This window comes from Numida meleagris, chromosome 1, assembly GCF_002078875.1.
Source record: "Numida meleagris isolate 19003 breed g44 Domestic line chromosome 1, NumMel1.0, whole genome shotgun sequence".
Taxonomy (NCBI): Eukaryota; Metazoa; Chordata; class Aves; order Galliformes; family Numididae; genus Numida; species Numida meleagris.
This window is the reverse complement of record NC_034409.1, coordinates 57,620,585-57,641,446: the sequence shown is the minus strand read 5'-3', so window position 1 is coordinate 57,641,446 and position 20,862 is coordinate 57,620,585. Positions and strand designations below refer to the sequence as shown.

Sequence of the window (20,862 nt, the reverse complement as noted above, 5' to 3'; positions counted from 1 at the left end):
CTTCTTTGGAGATACTCAAAATACATCTGGATGCTTTCCTCTGGAACCTACTGCAGGGAACGTGCTTTAGCGGGGGGCTGGCCCGGGTGATCTCCAGAGGTCCTTTCCAACCCCCGCGATTCTGTGGTTCTGTGAAGCCATTCCCGAGACACCCTGGCTCCCTGCGCACATCAGCTGTCTGAAGCTGCCAGAGGTTCCTTCAGCAATGGGAATCTGTGGGAGTAACTGGTGCCATTTTGGTAGCACGTAGGGACTTTCCTTTCCTTTGCATATTTCTGTTCGCGATCAGAAAACTACCCTGTGCACCTCATCTCTTTTTAATGCGCCGTCCCTTTCTTTCTTCCTATATGATCCCCGTGGGTCCCTTTCAACTCGGGACACTCCGTGACACACACAGCAGCGCACCCCGCAGCCCGCTCTCTGCCGTTGGCGCGGCGGGGGCGGGCCGGGGCGGTGCTCGTGGCTGAGGGCGGGCGGTCGGGGCCGGGTTCGGGGCTGGTGCCGGCGGCGGGGGCAGCGGCAGCGGCGCGGCGCTGCATGGCGGGGCGGACGGGGAGCCTGCAGCCGCGCGTCCGCAGGCCGCCAGCACGGCGCCGGGCAACGCCGCCATGCCGGGGCACGGCCCCCCGCCGCCGCCGAGGAAGGTAGGGGGCTGGGGGGCGGCCCGGGGTACGAGCGAGTTTGCTGCTGCTGCAGCTGCCCGCGCAGGAGATCGATTGTTTCGCGGTTTTTTTTTTTTTTTCTTCCCTTCGTCCTAAGAACTGCCTCTTCTTCCCTCGGTGGTTCGCAGGAGGGGCAGGGGCTGGAGGGCCGAGCCGAAGCCCTCCACCATCTTAGCGAGGGTGGGGAAGTGAGGAGCTTTGGGGAAACCTGCTCTCAGAAGTGGTCAAACCCTCTGTAGCAGTTGCGAAGTCTTGCTTCCTTCCATCCCTTTGGCTTTGTGTGCCGCTCTCCTCTCCGGACAGCCTGCCTTTCTCTTGCTTTGCTCTCTTTTAAAGGGAACACCTACACCCGTGTGCCTTTATCCCACTTGGGATCCATGAGAAAATCTCAGGAGAGAAGAGCCTTCCCGCTGGGGTACGGGGCAGCGGTGCTGATGGGGCAGGCATGGAGCCTGGCGGCCGGCGGGCATCTGCTGCTGCAGGCTCAGGGGGTGAGAAGCGGACCGGAATGTCCGCTGAACAAGGTGCAGCTGGGCAATGTGTGGAGGTGCTGCTCCTGGGGGTCTCTGAGGAGCCTGGTGCTGGAGATGGGGCTGTCCAGGAGCAGTGGGACCTCGGGGTGTCCTGGGCTATGCGTGAGCCCCACGGGAATGGGTCACAACCACTGAGCGTGGGGCGCTTCATTCTATGCTGGTGTTTCAGTAGGGCACGGTTCATTTCCTGGCCAGGTCAGCAAGCTGTACAGACCCTGTTCCTGACCCAGAGCCGTTTGCTGGCGCTCTTTCCCTGGCCAACGGGCAACAGCAAACATCTCCTGCACGGAGCTCAGCTGGGGTGGTGGAGAGGAGCAGATAGATTTCCGTGAAGCTTTTGCTCGGGCTGTACAGATGTTGCTGGGAGGGCAACTGCTGGTGGATTAAAAAAGCCGTTTTCTTTGTTGGTTGCTACCTCATTGAACACCGATTTCTTGATTTGTGGTAGCGAAGTCCTACAAAGTGTGCTAGCTCCATTTCTGAACTGCCAGAAAGGAGTCACTACTGCATCCTGCCAGAGGAGGAATGCGTTTCTTCGACCCTTGCACTGTGTTCTGGGTTGTTGTCATCAGCGTAGTGTTTGTGGATTTGGGTTGGTTTTGTTTTTTAAGTAATCCAAACTGCTTTGGCATGTGAGATCTCGAATACTTACCACCTTGGGGTAGACTTGGATGGAGCTGAAAAATGTAGGGATGGAACTGAGAGGACAGCAACAAGATCTCCCAGGAGTAATACAGTGTCTCTTTGTGGGTTCGAACAGAACGCAATGAAAACAAAGGGCACTGGAGCGACCCAGGACATTTAAAAGCAGGCTAAAGATTTATAGCTCAGCTGGGACCGCTCTCTGCCTTTGGGCTAGAAGGTTGTGTGCAGGAGCCTGGGCAGGCTTCTGGCACGTCCACTGTCCCACTCATCAGTCCTGCACCCCGTGCACGATCCTCCTAGCAGACAAGCACAAGTTACGTGTCCCAAAGTGCTGCTTTCTGTGGTGTCCCCAGCTCCCTGCCTTGGGAAATCTTTTAGGACATTTTGTCTGCAGAGGGGACCACGTGATGCTCGTTGTTCTCCAAAAACAAGAAGGGCATTTAGATCCCTTGTCAAGCGCTTACAGTATGCTTCTCTTTCTCTCATGCCTGGTGTTTTTACATTAGAAGTTTTCATTTTGACAAGGAGATGATAAAGACCGTATCGGCATCAAGGCTGTGGTGTTCACGGGTGATCTAAACTTAAACTCAGTGGAAGCTTTGTGATGAGTTACTCTGAATATTGGCCGTAACAACCAATTTATATGGTCTGTAATTAAACCTCTGTTATGCTCTGTGCTCTGGGAACACAGAAGCAAATGCAATCCTTGCCTCTAGTTTAAGAAATTCTCCAATGAGATCTTCACACAGCAGAGCCAGTGTTAAGCATGGGTGGATGCTGGGCATTTGGGAAATGCCTGGTAAGGATCCTGTTCTTCTGGTCCTCCATAAATGTTTCATCCAAAGCAGCTCATTCTCTCTTCTAGCACCTGACATTATTTCCTGTGCTCAAGCTGTTCCTTTCTAAGTGGGGGCCAGGCCAAGAGGAGAAAAGCCTCTTTAGTGCACTTAAGTCCATGAGAATGGAGAAGAACCTCTCGTAAGCTCTTGTAGAAGCTCTTTGATTTTGATGGTCAGCTCTCTTAGGCATCCAGAACTGGGATATAAGCTCTTTAGGGAAGCATTTTTTAGTGGAAGGATTTAAGTACTACTGGCAGATATGTCTGTTGGCAGGATCCCAAGAGCTGGCTGGAAGAGGCCTCTACTGCGAAGGAAATGCTGAAATAAGACTTTTAATTAACTTGCACAGCAGCTCCTTAAGGGCTGAGAAGACTCCACAGGGAAGAAGCGAGTGGGATGTAGCTAGGAGGAAATTCCTTGTTGGACTTGAGCTCTGAAAGTAAATGAATGAACCTGGTTTTATCTAGGTATGGCTCAAATAACATTGCATCTGGGCATTGTTTTACCCAGACACGACCGGAAAGGGACAGTGTTCTCTCGATTGTCGCTATGAAGTACAGTGGAAAAGACAATAGCATGCTTATCGGACTTACAGGATTTCTGTTTTTCACCTCTAAACAGCTCTACCAACTACTGGAAATGAAAGGAAAGGCTGAAATGTGTGAATATGAATGTAATTCTTGGTGGTTTCAGCCCAGGTCTTACTGAAGGCAAAATAGGACTGCCTGCATTCTGTGTCTCCACGGTCAGCCCAGCATACTGCATGACTGAGCCCCAGGTTCTTGGCTTCAGGCTATGCTTTTGCAGTGTTGACTTCAGCAGAGGCTATCGTTGATCTTGGATTTGGGCCATTTCAAGGTCTTTGTTGTCGATATGGCACCGAAAGGCACCATCACTTTGTTAAATAAGCCAGTACTTCAGATCCCTTAGGCCAGTCCTACTGAAAATGTAGCCCAGCCTTTACATGGTTCGCCAGCTAACTGGGTCAAGGCACTTTGTATCTGTAGACATAGGACTGAAGGTGCAACTTAGAAGAGATGTGTCCATGTCTGCCATCCCTCGACTAACTGCGGGTCGTGCACTGGGCACAGCTGGGACCAGGGCAGATCCCCAGGCCCTCTGTGCTGCAGCAAGGTTGTTCTGGGCTGGGGACCAGCAGTGTTCATGCACCAAAAGGGAGCAGAAGATGGCTTTTCCTGAGCACTGCCTTTGCCTGTACGTATGCTGGCCCACAGCCAGGATGGAAACTCTGTCCTCGTGAGTAGAGAGGGAGCTGGGAGGGGCAAGAAGCAGTGGGGCCCAGGAGCAGAGGGATTGAAATAAAGGCAGCGACCTGCACAGAGAGCAGCCCCCGGGTTCTTCACGCATTGCTGACATGTGGGCATGGGCACGGGTCGTTCCTGGATGTGTGATGGAAGATGAGAGTAAAAGGCAAAAGGAAGGATGCTGGGCGACTACATTAGGTTATTTGGCTCTGCGATGCCTGAAGTGGGATCTGTGAATTCTGGCTAGGGCTGTGCTCCAGCAGTAGTAAGGCGGATACTGCTGTGTGGGCAGTCGGAAGGACATTACTTTGTTTTTAACCATGCCATCCTTTAAATGAAGCAGGTCTGGGCTCCTTTGTAAGTCAGTGTTGCTAATGCTGGTGGAGGTTTGTTTCACGGGTCTTGCTCCTTCCAGCAGAGAGCTATTGGTCTGGTTTGGAGGTGGTAGTAAGATAGGCTCTGTGCACAATTGCTTGCAGCCATCCCCAGCTATCCTCATTAGGCATCACAGTGTGTAAGTGGATTTGTTGAACAGTCTGGTGTTTGAGCTGCCGATCTGGTTCGGGTTTTGTCTTGGTTAGGTGTCCGTGTAGATGACTGCGTGGTAGAAAAACTTGGAGAAGCACTCAAAAGAGCCCCTTCTGGGGACTCCAGCAAGCCACTGGAAAAGCTGTTTCAGAGGACGTGGATTTACTGCTGTGTGGAGCCAGAATTGTTTTAAATGGCTGGGTACTCCGGGTTTTAACTAATATTCCCCTTTAGGAATAAACGTGGTGAAGTGTTTGTGTGATCCTTCCACATTTAAATATTCTGTAGGATGCCCCCCCATTTGTCAAGTCATTTGGGCAGACGTGTAGGTCTGCGTGCATGCTTCCATCCTTCCAGCACAGCCCTTTGGTTTCCAATGCAGTGCATCGTTTCCACTTGGGAAGTCAGAGCGGGACTGTGTGCAACACAGCCTCACATCTAATTGAAGACAGTGGTGAGCATTCGTGTAAAATTAAACACCTGCCTAGGCGTTTCCCTCATCACTAGTGGTCTCACACACGCAGTTGTATTCTGTTGGATCATTTTATATCAGTGATATCCGTGAACAGCACTTACCTCTTCATATCCTGTGAGACTCCTTGCCAAGCTCTTGCTGACAAGGCACGGTCCTGTGAGCAGTTCAGGTGAGATGCTGTCACCGCCCTGGTATTTTGCTAGCACCGTGAATAGGCATGCATCTGTGAGTGATTAAATCAACCCATCAGGGTGTCATGTGGAGAGGAACAAACGCTGAGCTTGCTTTGCGGGCGGGGGGGAGGATCAGATCCCCCTCTGTATTTTCTGCTGAAAGCTTTTCCCCTCTGCAGATGTGCAGCTGCCGGCGTTCCTTGCCAAGAGGCAGCCGTGACTTACAGAGCTGGGAACATGCACACATCTGTTTGCAGGGAGAGCGGGGAAGAGGCCTGCTTCTCCTGTCCTGGGGGATTATGTTCTCATGATAGAGAGCGCCAATTTTCATGGAGGGAAATGGTGAATTTCTCAGGGCACCGCGAGGGCACTTCATAAATACGAGTTCTGTTGCTAGTGTCAGCCATACGACACCTTCCTAAATTAAAAAGGAAAGAATTCCCAAAGACTTCTCAGAGGGCTGGAGCTTTTTCTTTAAAAACAGTAAGTCCCCTGAAGATAGATCTGTATTCCACATACAAAACTTAGTATTTCAGCTGCCAAGCGTGCTGTGAGCATAGGCTGTATGTTTCCTTGTAGGTAGGAGTTGAGCCTTGGATCATCCAGAGCTCGTAGGGGCTCTTCAGAAGTTAGCATCCGGCCAAAACCAGAGCCGAGATATCTTTCACTGTCTACTGAAGTTAGTGGGATCTTTTCCACAAATTCAGTGAGCTTGGGATCAGCGAGCTGTAACCGAGAATCTGTTTTTCCCTGCCTTGACATGTTAGGCTGTGTGCGTAGCAATTTGTGGCCCAGTTCTGCAAGCATCCTGAAAAGAGATGTGTAAGGCATTGAGCTTTTTCCAGATGATGTAAGAAACCCTGATCTTGCTGGCTGCCCTTTTTCAGCTATGTCAAATGCAGAGAAAAGTTTCCTACTGGGAAATCAACACACACTGTTGTTGGGTTGTTTTTTGGGTTTGTTTTTGCATCAGATTTCTCTTTCCTCCGAAGTTACTTTGAGTGACTCTGAGTTAAAGTCTTGCCTTGGTGTCACCTCTCACCTAAAACAGTCCTGTACTTGTGTTGATGAAAGACGCTGCCGCTTCTTCTGTGCGAAAGCTTGTCCCATTGGTGTCCTCGTATTTGCGCAGTAGGAAACTTTCCTTGTGGGATGACTGGTGGGAAACGAAGGTTTCCCCTGTTAAATTCCTAAATTTCTCCATTAGACAGAGCAAGGCACTTTTGGGCGTGTTTCGGGGAAAAACAAGGTTGCCACTAAAAGCCTCACATTTTGTAAAACACTCAAGATTTGATGAGGTTGCTTTTAAATAACATATTCTGGCATATATATTGTTTAACATGCCATTTGCATAATACTTGCTTGCATGGGGCAAAGCTATTTTTCTCATCCAAAGGAATCTGTGAACGTTGTCCAGACCAGAGGACTTGCCCTTCAGGAGTGGAGAAGCACTTCAACTCCAGTGGGCAATTACCACAGGAACACAAATCCCAGCTTTTCTGTGCTTCATAGAATCTTAGAATCATGGAATGGTTTGGGTTGAAGAGAGCTTGAATATCATCTAGTTCCAACCTCCTGCTATAGGCAGGGACACCTCCTTCTAGAGCAGGTTGCTCAAAGCCCCATCCAGCCTGACCTTGAATGCCTCCAGGGAAGGGGCATCCACAACCTCGCTGGGCAACCCGTTCCACTGTCTCACCACTCTCACAGTAAAGAATTTCTTCCTAATATCTAGTCTAAATCTACCCTCTTCCAGTTTAAAGCCATTTTCCTTCAACCTGCTGGTCACACGTCTCTTGATGCAACCCAGGATATGGTTGGCCTCCTGTGCTTTGTACCGAACTGTTCACGTGTGCACATGATCCCAGTCCCAGTCCCGCTGCTAATTCCCACTCCAGTCAGCCTTCCACTCAGGTTGTTGATGTTTTTAAAACACTTTAGATTCCATGTGAAGATACTTTTCGGAACGATCGAGCCTGATCTCGGACTGCATTACTTAAAAACAGAAAGAAAAAAGACATTTTCAAAAAGGAGCTAGAAATAGTTCATCACCAACCCATTCTTTTTTCCTGAAGAGCTGAAGTAGTTCAGCTGTCGCGCTGTTTCTCTTGCACATGGAACTCATTCTTTTTTAATTTGTGAACAGTATTTTGCAATAGAGGAGATTTTGGTACGATTACCCATGAAATGCTTGAATGCAGAATTAAGCAGAAGATTGTATAATGCAAGTTTTCTTCAGCAGTTGCTTCAGTGTGTCGGCAGAACTTGGTGATACGCTGATGAAGCACAGCAGGATGTATCTGGATGAGGTCACCAGAAAAACAAAGCCAGTTCTTCAGCCGGTGTCAGTGGCATTGCTCTGTTAGCTCAAGCTGAGCAACGATGCAGCTCTGAGATTTGGGGCATTTTGTTGCTTCAGAGGAAATTTTGTGGTATTTCTTTTTTAGTTTTGTGGTTAAATTAACAAAAAAGAAAATCTAAATAATTGTTTGGAGGTGAGTGGCAGGGTAGCCCCATCCCCTCCCTTCTCTCATTTTTTCCTTCCCCCAAAACGTTGGGTGAAAAGAAGGGAAAGCCTCAATAAAATGCTGCAGCAGATCTTGAAGGGAGAGCTTAAACCCTTCTGAATCTAGCTACATTTTGCTAGGAGATGACATTTTAAAACTGAGAACCTAACTTCTGTATGCTTCCTTCAGTCTGCACCAAACACTTCCTAGATTCTCTTTTTCTCTCTCGGGGCACGCTGTCTCTGATCATATTGCACTTCTCAAAAGCAGTTTCAATTGATCTGAAACCATAAAAAATGTATTCACCCAGCAAATCTATCTGTGATTTCTTAGTTTTACGTGATGGCTGTGTTCTCAAGTACCGTGCACCTCTAATATTTCCTCTGCTCAGGGAGGCTTTTTAAACAAACCTTCTTGCTAGCCTGTTTTAGTGCTGAAATTTCCCTTCTGCCGTGTTTTTCTTTTTAATACAAATGGAACAAACCTGCGAAGAGAAGCAGACGGCAGAATTTTATTAAGTAAACGCTATCCAGTATGAATGTTTGAATTATTACATGTGGAAGAGATGGGAAGAAGAATGCCTACTCGAATGCCAAACATTTTTCATACCAGCCAAGAAGTAAATCAAGTGTAACATTGCATAAGCTCTTCTAGATGAAGAAAATGTTGAATTTTCCCTAAAACATTGAGTTTTGGCTTAGTTTGCCTGTAATGTCCGTAGCCATACTCTTTTCAGTAAGTCTGGCCATTATTGAAATATGCATGGTATTCAGCCATGGATAACTGAAGCAACACCTCGGTATAAAGAAGGTGGTTCTGGAGAGGGATATCTCCCTAAGTGGCCAGTTAGTAGGGTATACAGTCCAGGGGGTATGTGTATTTGTTAAACTTACTGTCTTCTGGAGTGAGATTTATGGGACAGCCTCTTTCCTGAGCTGGGCCCTTAGAGCTGGGTGTGTAAAGCTTACATTTTTGGGGGCAAGACAAATGGGAACTTCACAGAGGAAGCTGTGGATCACTGGGACATTACAGCGGTGTCCTAGGACGGCCACCTCTCTCCTACTGTTGGTTATCTGCTTTGGGAGACCTCATCTCTTGCCCTACGGGAAACGTTTGGACTTCTGATGCCACAGGGAGATCTACAGGACTTGTTCCCCCAGTAGAGGCTTAAGGGGGCTGAGGGGAGGGCGCTCTGGGGTTTCTGTGAACCTGTGCATGTTGGTGAGGAGCAGAAACAAGGTGAATGTGGAGGTCTGGGTGCAGTACAAGCCACACCACGCTGAGGCCGCGTCAGTGCCTCGAGCAGGGCTGATTTCACCTTGCATTGGGCTGGAACAGCAGATGTTTATGACTCTGAAGATGAAAAAGAATGATATTTACAGAACTGTACACGGGATAGGGGCTTCCACTAAGGGAAGCCAAGACTCCTGCTTGGTGTTTTGTTTTGGGTGCTGTAAAATACGCCCTTGTGAAATTTGCTCAATGCTGGCTGCTCTGGAGAAATGTGCTTTTCCAGTGCACAGTAAACAGCGTTGGGGCCCCATCCAGGACAACACTGAAACATCTTGGGTGGAGTATGCCCTTGTGGTTACCCTGGAATACAAAACTTGGATGCGCATTCTCTGGGTTGGAAGCTTCTATTAGGAAAGCTCCGCTTCAGTCATGAGATAAAGGCTCAGCGGAGGAAGTCGTGCACGAGTTCCCTGCTTGTGCTCCCTAATCAAACAGTTTGGTGCACGTGAAAGAAGTAAACAGTGGAAACTGTAAGTCTTCTAGAGTACATGTTGCCTTTAGCACATCCCTTTGAGGAGAGCAGTGAACTACATGTGCCCATATGATGAATTTCCAGTTTCTAGGTTTTCTGCCATGAGAAACCAAGAAGATGCTTTCATTTTTTTTTCAGTGTTTTTTGAACCCCGATCTCTCTGAAAGTGGAATAAATTTGGGAAGAAAATATTTTCTTTTTCTGATACAGTAGTGAAAATGTACACCATCCATCAGTATTGGCCAAGGCAGTCTTCCTGATATGGCCTCCCTGATACCTGTCACTGAACTGCTGGAGTTTATTAGGCACTGATGAACCACACGGGAAGAAGGACAGTGTGAACGTGTTAGCGATAGCATCATTTTGTGTCTTGCAGTTGCAGACATTTTTTACTGCTCACTTGCTGATCAGTTGGAGAGTTTTTAAAAGATGAAAGGCAAAAAATTATCTACTGGAAAAACCAACTGCTTGTGGCAGGGGGGTTGGAACTTGGTGATCCTTGAGGTCCCTTCCAACCCAAGCCGCTCTATGATTCTATGAAAGGCAGTCAGTAATAGTGTTTTAAAAGGAGAGAGTTTTGCAGTTTTTGCTTGTTTGTTTGATGTTTCACAAAGAAAACGATAGTGAACTCGCTGTTTTGCAGTCACTGATGACAAATGGTCATCTGGTAGTGCAGGCTGGGAGGGATTGCAGGAGGTCTCTGTTCCAGCCTCCTTGCTAAAGCAGGCTCAGCTCAGGGTTCAGAAGAGGTTGCTCACGTTGGGTCTTCAGAAAACTGCAGAGATAGAGGCTGCAGTGCTGTTCCCATGCTTTATGATCCTCCCGGTGAAAAAAAAAACAAACCTTGTTCTTAGATCAGATCTCGTCTTGTTTCCAGTTGTGCACATTTTATCTCCTCTAACCTGAGAGAGAAGCACCCAAGGATGTGGCTTTGTGTCATGCCCCGTGCTGCACCCATGGCTTTGCATTACAAGGGGTAACGTGTTCAGGAAGTCACTGCAGACTGTGGGAACCTGAGTCTCAAAGGGATTGGGACGTGCAGGCAGCAGCCCAGCTCCCACTTGGACATGCTCAGGTGCATCACAGTGTTGATCTGCCCATTTGCTGAGCTGCTGGGGCACGAGGAAACTCTTTAGACTGCGTCTGAACTAATTGTTCTTCTGGGAGTGCCTTCTTCAGGACCATGCCCCATTAGCTCAGCCATCCCCATGGCAGCAAGCTCTGCCAGCTGAACTTGGCACTGGGCTGCGCAGACGTGTGGGCTGAGTGCCAGAGTCCTCCAGGTATGTCAGTGCATGAAGGTGCAGACAGACGTCTTCTCAGTTTTCCAGAGGTACCTAGGCAATGTCTCCTGTTGCAATTAGTGAGAAAGGAGTGACTGCTTACGGGGGCAGCGAGCCGCACGGAGAGCAGCAGGGCAGAGGAGGAAGAGCTATTCTCCCCCAGGATTTGGGGTTAGCTTTTCCCCCTTTTATTGGCCGGGAGCGCAGTGACCCACGTAACCACAGGGATGGGGCCAGCTCCCTCCCCCTGCTTCCTTTCCCTGGCAGGGAACAGGCGCTCAGATTTCCTCCCTAGCGCAGGCGGATGGGGATGGCGGCTCTCGGCTACATTCCTTTTGGTACAAAAGAAAAGGAAAAACTGCTCTCCACACGGGCAGATGGCCGACTGTTTCCTGGCAGCTCCACTGCAGTGTCTTTTTTCCTATTGTCCTGACACACACACATACACAGAGAGCAGCTTTCCTCCTGGAAAAATAAATAAATGCGAGAGGTTGGTGGGGTTTTTTGTTGTTGTTGCTGGGTTGTTTTTTTTTGAAGCTGTGCAGATTTCCTCCTTGTGATGGGTCAGCTTTGGCGGCTCGCACTGCGCCTGGCCTGGGCTCTGCAAGGAAGGCTGAGCGATGAGGTGGTGTGTGCTGTGCAGCGCTTGGAAGGTCTCAGTAAGAAATGGGATCTGCAGTAAGCAGATCTGCGTTTGCAATGCCTTAGGTATGCAGGAGGGAGGCGAGGGGAAGTGGGGTCTCCAGAACCAAAAAGCGATGCCCAGGAGGCTCTCTGAGCTGGGAGGGTGATGCTAAGAGGCAAGCTGTGGGCAGGTCGTGGGCTTGGGAAGCTCTGAGGTCTGCGGGAGCACACAGCTGGTGCTCCAAGGCCGGGGTGATGGGCGCTGCAGGAAGCTGTGTGCTGGACCCTCCTCGGGACGGGAAGCAGTCAGCATCCTGCGGGGTGAAGGCCACCGAAGGAGAGATTCGCTGAGGCTCGGTTTATCTTCCCCAATGATAACTTATTTTAGAAGAATTGTGAGTTCTTCGTTTTAATGCTCTCATTTCCTTTCTCAACGTGAGACAATTTGTCTTCCTGCCAGGAAACTCTTTGCAGAGTTGCTCCTCGAAGGGACCTCTTTGGATCTCACTTGTGCTAGAATATCAGAGGTTATCTCACCACACTGAAAATTAATTCCAGTGAGGTTCATGGTCTGAACGCTCTATTTTAGTGGCACGTTGTTTCCTAGGCTGTCAAATGTTTGAGTTTCTTACGAGCTTAACAATAACTCTGAATTCTTTCCAGTTCTTTTTACACTAGAAGTGATTTACTGTTGTAGTAAGACTGGTGTGTTTGTAACATTTGTAGCGTTCCAATTAAAGGAATGAAAGAAACTACACCAGTTGGCTACACTGGTAGAAATGTGCTATGCCAGTAGAGTTTGGTCTTTGTTGGAGATGGTGCCAGCTCCACTCTATCTATTAGGAATTCTGCCTGTGCTTGTGGCTGATGGGCTGTTCTGTTGGCAGATGTTTGCTAGTGTAAATCTGGTCCATATTTCTGTTGCTTTATTCCATATCGACTGTGATCGTCTTGTATGTGGGTAATTTCAAAGCCAAAGAAAACAGGTATGGAGTGCTGGCTGCACTGATGTCATCAGCAAGCTCGTGTTTGCTTCGGGAACACAGGATTCACTGCTAATGTCTTATTCAGCCTTGACTTAATGTAATTGAATTTTCATTTGAGAGGCTGTAAAGCAAAAGTAAATATTATGTTCAGCCTGGAGAAGAGAAGGCTGTGGGGAGACCTGAGAGCAGCCTTTCAGTATCTAAAGGGGGGCTGTAAGGAGGAAAGAGACAGACTCTTTAGCAGGGTCTGTTGATATAGGACAAGGGGAAATGGTTTCAAACTAAAAGAGGAGATTTAGATTGAATATAAGAAAAAAAAATTTTTATGGCAAGGATGGTGAGGCACTGGCACAGGTTGCCCTGAGAGGCGGTGGATGCCTCATCCCTGGAGACACTCAAGGTCAGGGTGGAGGGGCTCTGATCACCCGGATCTAACGCTAGGTGTCCCTGTTTATTGCAGGGGAGTTGGACTAGATGGCCTTTAAGGGTACCTCTGAGCTCAAACAATTCTGTGATTCCGTGATTATCCCACTTTGAAAGGGGCTGAGTGATGCCACCATCTTCACGAATGTGCTTATGCAAAATCTGAAGCCCACAGATGTGACATTGTGTTGGCAAGACCTGGCACAGCAGAAGTCATCCTCTACTCCTGCCTTCATCTCCCAGTGTCTTGGTTTCTCCAACTGGATTTTTTTTGTTTGTTTGTTCATGATTTCATTGCAGAAAGCTGAGCCTGGAACATGTCATTCCACTAAATATTGTAATTAGAATTAATTTTAGGAGCTAGAATGGCAGTCATAGAACCATTAGTAAAGTTGGAAAAAATCACTGATATCATCTAGTCCAACCGTCAACCCGTCACCACCACGCCTCCTAACCATGTCCTTCAGTGCCACATCTACATGTTTCTTAAACACCTCCAGGGACAGTGACTCCACCAGCTCCCTGGGCAAAATACCAAATTAATCTCTTCCTTCCCTTGCGCAGGGAACCTGCTGTAGGAGTAAAGATGTCTGTACACAGCAATACAAACCATACTTGCCACCAGAAGAAATAACATAATTTACCTTTTATACATCCAAGGCTTAAATAAATCTGTGAATTAGAAAGTGTTGCTGTCTTACTAGGCACGGTCACGTACCATCCTACCACTACCTTTGGAAATGCTGTTTCCAGCTGAGGGTGTGGTTGTCTGCAGGAAACTGGAGGGCTGTTGAATTCCCTTTGAGCTGTTGAGCTTTTCTTCTGTTTGTTTTGTGTTTAAAGGGAGGAACAAAGGGAAAATAAGACAATGGGAAGTGTGGGACAAGCTTAATAATAGTGGGTGCAACTAGCCCCACCTTTAATAGAACACAATTTGTATTGTAAGACTGTTTTTAATTTCTGCCTTTAGGTCAATTGTATCATTTCAATCTGCTGTTTCCCCGTCTGAATATTTGCCTCTGGCTGCATTGCTTTTGAAAGCCTGCAACCAAAATGTTTCAGCTATTTTACAGAGTGAAGCTAGGGAAGAAAAAATGTACTACTTTCTCTGCATTAGAAGTACATCAGGATTTTCTTTTGCTAAGACTAATCTTATGCTTATGAGCAGAAGTGCTATCTGTAGGTGAGGGATGCTGTTTGGATCAGGAATGCTTCCTTTGCCGCTCTGTCATCTTCAACTTAAATTTTCAAGGCTCTGTGGGAAGATTTCAGCTTGCCAATGTGGTACTGGAGGACACGGGTTAGTGATGGGACTCACTAGCTTGTGTTGATGGTTGGACTTTGTGATCTTGGAGGTATTATCCAACCTAGATGATTCTGTGATTTTATGTTCAGCAGATTTTTTTATTTTTGGTAGTAAAAATCTCCAGTGATTATGTGTCATCCTTCCAGCCTGCTTTGACAGTCAGGTGACACTCGTGCTATCCCTGTGGAGCATCACCCGCAGTCTTCAGCAAGTGGGTGGTGGATGGAAACAATGGGTAGGAGGTGAGAATAGTTTATCAAGGGTTCCACTGCTTTACTGCAGAACAAGGATGCTTTACTACCCACAACAGCTCCTGCTGGCTCCCCTCTTTTTGCTGCTGAGGGTAAGCTTCCTTTCGAAGCAGAGCCTTGTGCCAATGCAGCCGCAGCAGTGGTCCTACAATGAAATCCCAGCCTGGGAGTCATATGGGAACGGACACATAGCATCTACATTTCAGAGCCAAAGGTTGGCCTCTTAAGCAGAGGTACAAAATACCTTGCTGTGGTTTAGTAGGACTTCCCTGTAAATCTCAGTCCAGAAATGGTGGAGTAGACTGGCAGTATCTTGTTTCTTCTGTGCCATCAATTATCCCTCTGGCACTGTGAAGGAAAAGAGGTGGAAAATGCTTATTTTACTGGTATCCAGGAGAGGCGAAGCCTGGACCAGAAAAGAAGGAAAAAAGCCTTGATTTCAGTCAAAGTCAGTGACTTGGGCATGAAGGTGCCATCATTCTACTTTTAAAGAAATGCATGCTACGCTTTGCATGCATGAATATACAGTGGGAAATAGTCATGAGGATAAGGAGGAATAGAGAAGAGCAGAGAGACAGCTGATAGTGAGTGGGATGAACATAAGATTAGCAGAAACTGGGACTCAAGTAGTGACCTCAGAGAGTTTAACCATGGCTTTATGTCCAAGTGGACAGCTAGGGAGCAGAGTCTGGTGTTGAGTAGACAAGGACAATGGTGAGGAACAAAGGCCTAGCTGGAGAACATGAAAAAACTGAAGTAGGAGCAGACCAGAGTAGGTTTTTGAAAGACAAGACAAGCTTAATGATAGAGAATCGTGGAATAGTTTGTGTTGGGAGGGACCTTAAACATCATCTAGTTCCAACCCCTACTAGGTCAGGCTGCCCATGACCCCCATAGCTGCTTCTTCCAAACCTGGAACAGAGCCTATGATTCCTGAAGCTTCTGATACATGCATACAAACCCCAGCAGTGTCTGTCCTGCCATCTTCCTGGAGCTGCTGTTGCCTTAGCTCTTCTACTATGTCAGGTGGCAGAGGTCTGTGCGGACCAGAGCATCCAACCATTTTGGTAACTCCATGCCAGTGCTACTCTGATGCCATACCGTTGGAATTCAGTGTTCTATTTCAGTTATATTTCAGGCCTTTAAAACAAGCAAACCTGAAGCTGAAACTTCTTGCAGTCTCTGAATGTAGTTTGTATGTCTTCCAAGCACTTGGGTGCCACATTTGCAGTTGTCTGAGCAGTTCCAGTTGTGTCCTCCATGCATGTAGGCCACTACACTTGGGCACTCCGGCTCAGCCACAGGGGTTGGATGGACACATCTACAGCCTCACTTGGCATAGAAGGGGCCCACTCTGGAGGTGAACCTGTGGTGGAACTGGTGCCTGCAGGGATTCTTTGCTTCATTTGGCAGGGAATGAGGAGTGCCTGCGAACCTCATTGCCCACGCTTCCCAGGGCTCACCATGATGTCAGACAGTGCTTCAGTGCTTGTCAGATTTTTCATGACAAGTGACTGATGTCACTACCTGAGTAGAGAACCTTTCTTTTTTTCTCCGCTATAATTTCTTTGCTAGTTCAGTGAGTTGTGCTAGCCCAGCAAGGGCTTTACAAGCATCAAGGCTCATACAAAGGAAGCAGGAGGAGCAAGATGCAACGAATATGAGGGAGCACTCTTAGTCAATGGCAACTATTAGATCCAATCAGACACATCCTTTGCCGAGGATAGGGTGAGACCACATTGCTGGGAACCAAAGGAGGAGCAGGGGCCCAGGGCGAAGGAGAAATAGGACAGTTCCTTTCACCGTAGCAATCTATTGAATCAGGTCAGTGACGTATTAGCAGGCAGAGTTTGTTCTGTGGGCTTAGAGGGGGGAGAAAATCAGTAGAATTGCGTGATAAAATTAAGGACACACCATAACACAGCTTTTCCATGCGCCAACACTGCCAGCTTCTGCATTCCTTGAACTGCAGCTCCGGCCCTCTGACACGGGGGTGCTGCACAAGAGAGGCTGTGGTACTACGATTACTTTGGGGATTTTGACAGCTGTTTGTTTTGACACATGGGATTCTCCTGACTCCCTTGTAAGCAGTGTGGTAAGTTATCCTAGATCAAAGGGAACAGTTAGGACAGAGTGAGGCAAGAGGGGTAGGAAACTGTGTGGGATCCAGCTCTGAAATATCCTCTAAAATGTACTGTAGGAGTGTCTCACTTCCCAGTCATTGGCCCTTCGTGTTTATGTTTACATAACTTTATCCAGCTTTTTCTCTTTTGCTTTTTTTTTTTTTTAGTAAATGACTTGACCCTGGCAACCAAGTTAGGATCCCATTGTGAGTATGACGAACCAATGATCCTGCTGTTGGTGCCTTCAGTCCCTTGCAGAGGTCGAGCTGCTGCTGGGGACTTCACATGGCTCCATGCACAGCCCAGAGATGCTGCTTGGTGCTGGGACCACGCACAGGGTGCACTCGGTGGCCCCGTGTATGTGTTCGTGCACAAGAGCGCATTTCCAAGCTTGCTTCTTCCCCCAAAGGGAAATAGGCTCCAAACAGAGTAAGGGCTGGGGGAGGGAGCCTGTAAGGCTTTAACTCTTGGCGTAGCCTTACTCACGATTTTCCTGTTAGTGTTTTGTCTTCTTGGCATCCTTCCTGTTCTTTATATATGTACATTATATATTGTTGTCACATTGTTTCTCCGTGTATGTTGCGTCCTTTGTTCTATAAAGCCCTGGGTTGGGAGCATTGCTTGCAGGCTCTGGCTGGCTGCTGCGATTCACTGGCTCCAATGCAAAAGTCGTGGAAGTAGCTGGAGAGGATATTTCAGTGAGCACCAAGGGGAAGAAAGTGTGCGTGGGCTTTAAACGCAGCATGGCTTTATTCCTCTTGGACGAGAGCTTGACCAGCTGCGGGTCGCTTCTGGGGATGTGAAGCCTCATTGTTTGCATGCACCACCGTGGTGGCTGCAGTCCCAGCTACAGGCTCGGATCTTATTATTCAATTACTTACACAATTGGAGCAAAGGAGATCTTGAGACGTGGCCTGCACCACACAGCAAGGGTAGTACCCATCCCCAAACCACAAGCCCCGCTGAGGTATGCTCGTTTCATTCCCTATAAAGGAAATAGCAAGGAAGGGAGGCCTGAAAAGCTCACCGTGACCATTGCCTGACCTTACTGGAGACAAGACCACGTGTGTGACCCATGTGCAGGCTGCGTACATTTCTGGTGAGGGAAACTGCAGGGTATAGGGTGCTTCCTAGGAAGTTTAGCTCATATCCCAGTGCAAGACCCCTCTGCCCCTTGAGGGTAAGAACATGTCCGCTGTCAGTGCTTCTTTTTCTCCCCCTATTGCTTTGGAATCATGGTGTCCAGTGCTCTGCACCAGATGGGCACGCTCCTGGTGGCCTTTTGATCGGAAGTGGGGAAGAAGGCATCTGGGAGGCGAGGAGGGGAGGAAAACTTAAATTAGCAGAAAGCCTAACAGCTATTGCTGGAGACAGATGATTACAGCTCATTTCAAGGCTGCTTCCTGCATGCCAATGATAGATCAGTAAACAAACGCCTCTTTGCAAACACAAAGCAGGCAGGAACTCTGTTTGGAAGAGAGAGGTCGGGGTAGGTCTCGCTCCACTCAGTGGCAGGAAGCCCTATCACATGGCCCTGGGAACCATGAGGCCGGCTGCACGGAGCAGCTTCTGCTGGGAGCTTCACATCCTTCCCAGAGCCTGCCAGCAGGTTAGGGAGCTCTCTCTTTCCTCCCCTGCCCTTCCTTCCCCAGTTTAATTTCGAGACAGTATCAGATGACAGCTTTGTTCCCCCAAACAATGGGGATTACCAAATAAATTGCAGTGATGGGGCTCTCCAAATGGGTCTTGGCATCTTCTCTCCCCTTTAATGGCCTGGCTGCTGTGGGATCTACATGCCAGAAGCGTGGCTCTGGGCTCTGGCTGCCATGAGTCTGTGCTTCTGCATCGCATGGCAGAAAGTTTGCACATAGTACATATACAAAGCAGCAGTGGGTCAAGAGGGACCTGCTTGGTGTACATCCTTCCTCCTCAGGTCATCTGCAGCCTGGACTCAGCTCTGCCTGTGTGATCAATCTGAGCAGAGATATGGGAGGTAGGAGGAACGGGAGCTCCCCTTGCTCTTTGCAGTGACCTGCAATGCTAGCTCAGGGCACCATTGGAACCAAACCTGGGGAGAAGGTCTACCTTTCATTTCCCGCTGGAAGTGATTTTCCATCACTGCTCTCCCAGCTTCCACTTGTCAGGCTTTGGGAGTGTCTGTGGGTCAGGCCTGCAAGTTGGTTCTGGTGGCCTTATTAACGAAAGACTCAGCCCCCATCCCCTTTGCATCTCATTTGGGCTTGGGAGTGTGCTCATACAAATTATCTGACCTTTGGGCTAATTGGGAGGTGCCTCATTATTTTCTGCTCTTTTGTTCCAGAGTTGATTATTTTTTCCTCACGTCTTCCGGTGTGTTTGGATGTGTACACCTGGTGGTTGCGGTCATATTGCAGCACCTGGTGCCTGGTTGCTTAGGCGGCTCCTGGCCTCAGTTACTGGAGGCGTTGAAGGCCAGGCTGGATGGGGCCCTGGGCAGCCTGATCTAGCACTTGTTCTAGTGACTGGCAATCCTGCCCGCAGCAGGGGGGTTGGAACTAGATGATCTTTGAGGTCCCTTCCAATCCAAGCCATTCTACTGAAGTGAGAGCATTCAGGCCAGATTTTGTTCATGGCTGTTGGTACAGACTGAGAGGTGGAGTTTCCAGTCAGAAGTTCTGTGATCTTACCAAGAGAGAGGAGCTCATCACAGGCAAAACTTGGAGAGGGACCGTGTGCTCGCTGCCTGCTGCTGGGAGGTTTCTTACTGGTGGTGTCGGTGCCTCGGCATGCCAATCAGTGACCTGGAGGTGCAGCACCGGAGAGAAAGTTGTAAGCCAAGTGCTGCGCAGCCTCGGTTGCCGCTTTGCAGGAATCTGCTCTGGTTGCCTGGGTGAGTCATCCTTTGGACAGGGACACGGGCGATCATTAGTTTTCCATTATTCGCAATGCATAACAGTTAATGGGTGGATGAATAGATTTTGTTCCTCAGGCTGGTAAATTTTCTTGACAATTTTGCAAGGCTGCTCTGTGTCTAGAAGTGAAATGGGTGTTTGTTCCAGTTCCTAATGAGGAAGAGAAGCCAAGGGGTTTATTGTCTGGGGAAAGAGAGTCTGCTAAATGGTTAGCCATGAACTGCCCTGAATGTGTACACACTGAGTTGACCCAGAGTTCACTCCTCGTCTTAGGAACGCTGCCAGTGTGGGATAAAGGGAGGGAGAGAAAACTGGGAACAAACAAGACTGATTTTTTTTTTCTTTCTCTCTGCCCAAAATACTCGAGCAGTGGAAATGAGAGATTCTTTTGTTCTTCGGTGTTGTTGGTATGCTTCTTTTAAAAGCTACGAGAACCGACTAAACTTCCTGAGACGCTCAGTGTTGTTGCCGCATGCTGGGTATGGCAGGGTAGCATCGGGCAGAGCAAGTGAGTGGATAGATTGGGGAAGCCACAGATTTTCCAAGTGTGACGTGTGAGATGGTGAGCCCCTTCCTGCCCTGAGAGGTAGGGAGGAGAGGCTGCAGGGTAGCAGTCAGCTTTTTTAAGGAGAAAGAGTACTTTTTAGCAATAAAAAGAGGAAGGGGCCTGTTGAGCACTGCAGCAGCGCTCAAAGGAGAGAGAGGAACAGAAATCATGAGGCAAACAGAGCAGCTCGGCTTTGTGACGGGTTTCTCTTGCCCTACAAGCTGTTGTTCTTGAAGCAGATCACCAGCAGCCTGTCATGGCCCACCAGAGGGCACAGAGCAACATAACCAGGTGCTTCAGTGCAATGTCTCTTCGTCGTAAAATGTTGAAGGGGATGTTGTGACAACTGGAGGAGCTAATGTCATGTGGTCTTAGCACAATTCTTACTAAAATAATTTCTGTTTTCGTGTTCTGTGAGGAGAAAAATCCTAAATCCTCTGAGATTTTGGCAATAATAAAAGCATTCACAAAACGTGCTGCGTATTCAAATCGTGGTACAGCAGTTGATACGGAGTCAAAGATTGTTCCTATTGTCAAAGCCTGTCAGCTCTTCCCTGGGCTGCTAAGGGCTGGTGCTGTCACCTTTCTTTCCGTTTTGCAGGTGGTGAGACTGAGGCTGTCCTCTGGGAGCTGTCACATTTTGTTTCTGTTAATTGTCCTGGACATCAGGAAGAAATGTGTATGCGTGTTTGTTTGCAGAAGGAGGGGAGAGCTGAGCACAGAATGACGGCTCTTCCTTGTGTCTGTCTGCAGGTGAACTGCTGCCCGGCTGTGTGCTGACATGATGACAGCTAGTAAGGCGGCCGATGTGAGCAGCAGGTCTGAGAGCAGTGTCTACAAGTCCGCTGAGAGGTGGGAGATTTCCAGGTTTCAGTGCTGGGGTGCTTTGCTTTTGTTTGTTATCCCCAGTAGAAAGAAAACCAAAAGAAGAAAATATTCTTTCAGCTCATCACTGCTCCTCTCTACTCACCTGTCTCAGGTGGTTTCACTGCTGTCCCAGGGTGATCATGTTATGCTTTTAGCATCCTGTCAGTGA

At 48.3% G+C, this 20,862-nt stretch overlaps 1 protein-coding gene across 6 annotated transcripts in view; it reads left to right on the top strand.

The window, feature by feature from the left end:
* The window catches only part of DENND2A (DENN domain containing 2A), a 58,042-nt gene continuing 37,690 nt past the window's right edge, over positions 511-20,862 (top strand). For 2 of the 6 annotated variants that reach the window (XM_021388194.1, XM_021388167.1), the window contains exon 1: positions 519-644. In XM_021388194.1, coding sequence (XP_021243869.1) covers positions 538-644 — 107 coding nt within the window. In that variant the 5' untranslated portion in view covers positions 519-537. Of the gene's footprint in view, positions 645-3,671; positions 3,895-20,579; positions 20,679-20,862 lie in introns of those variants that run through there. The other 4 variants (XM_021388189.1, XM_021388177.1, XM_021388180.1 and 1 more) reach the window with 4 other exon arrangements.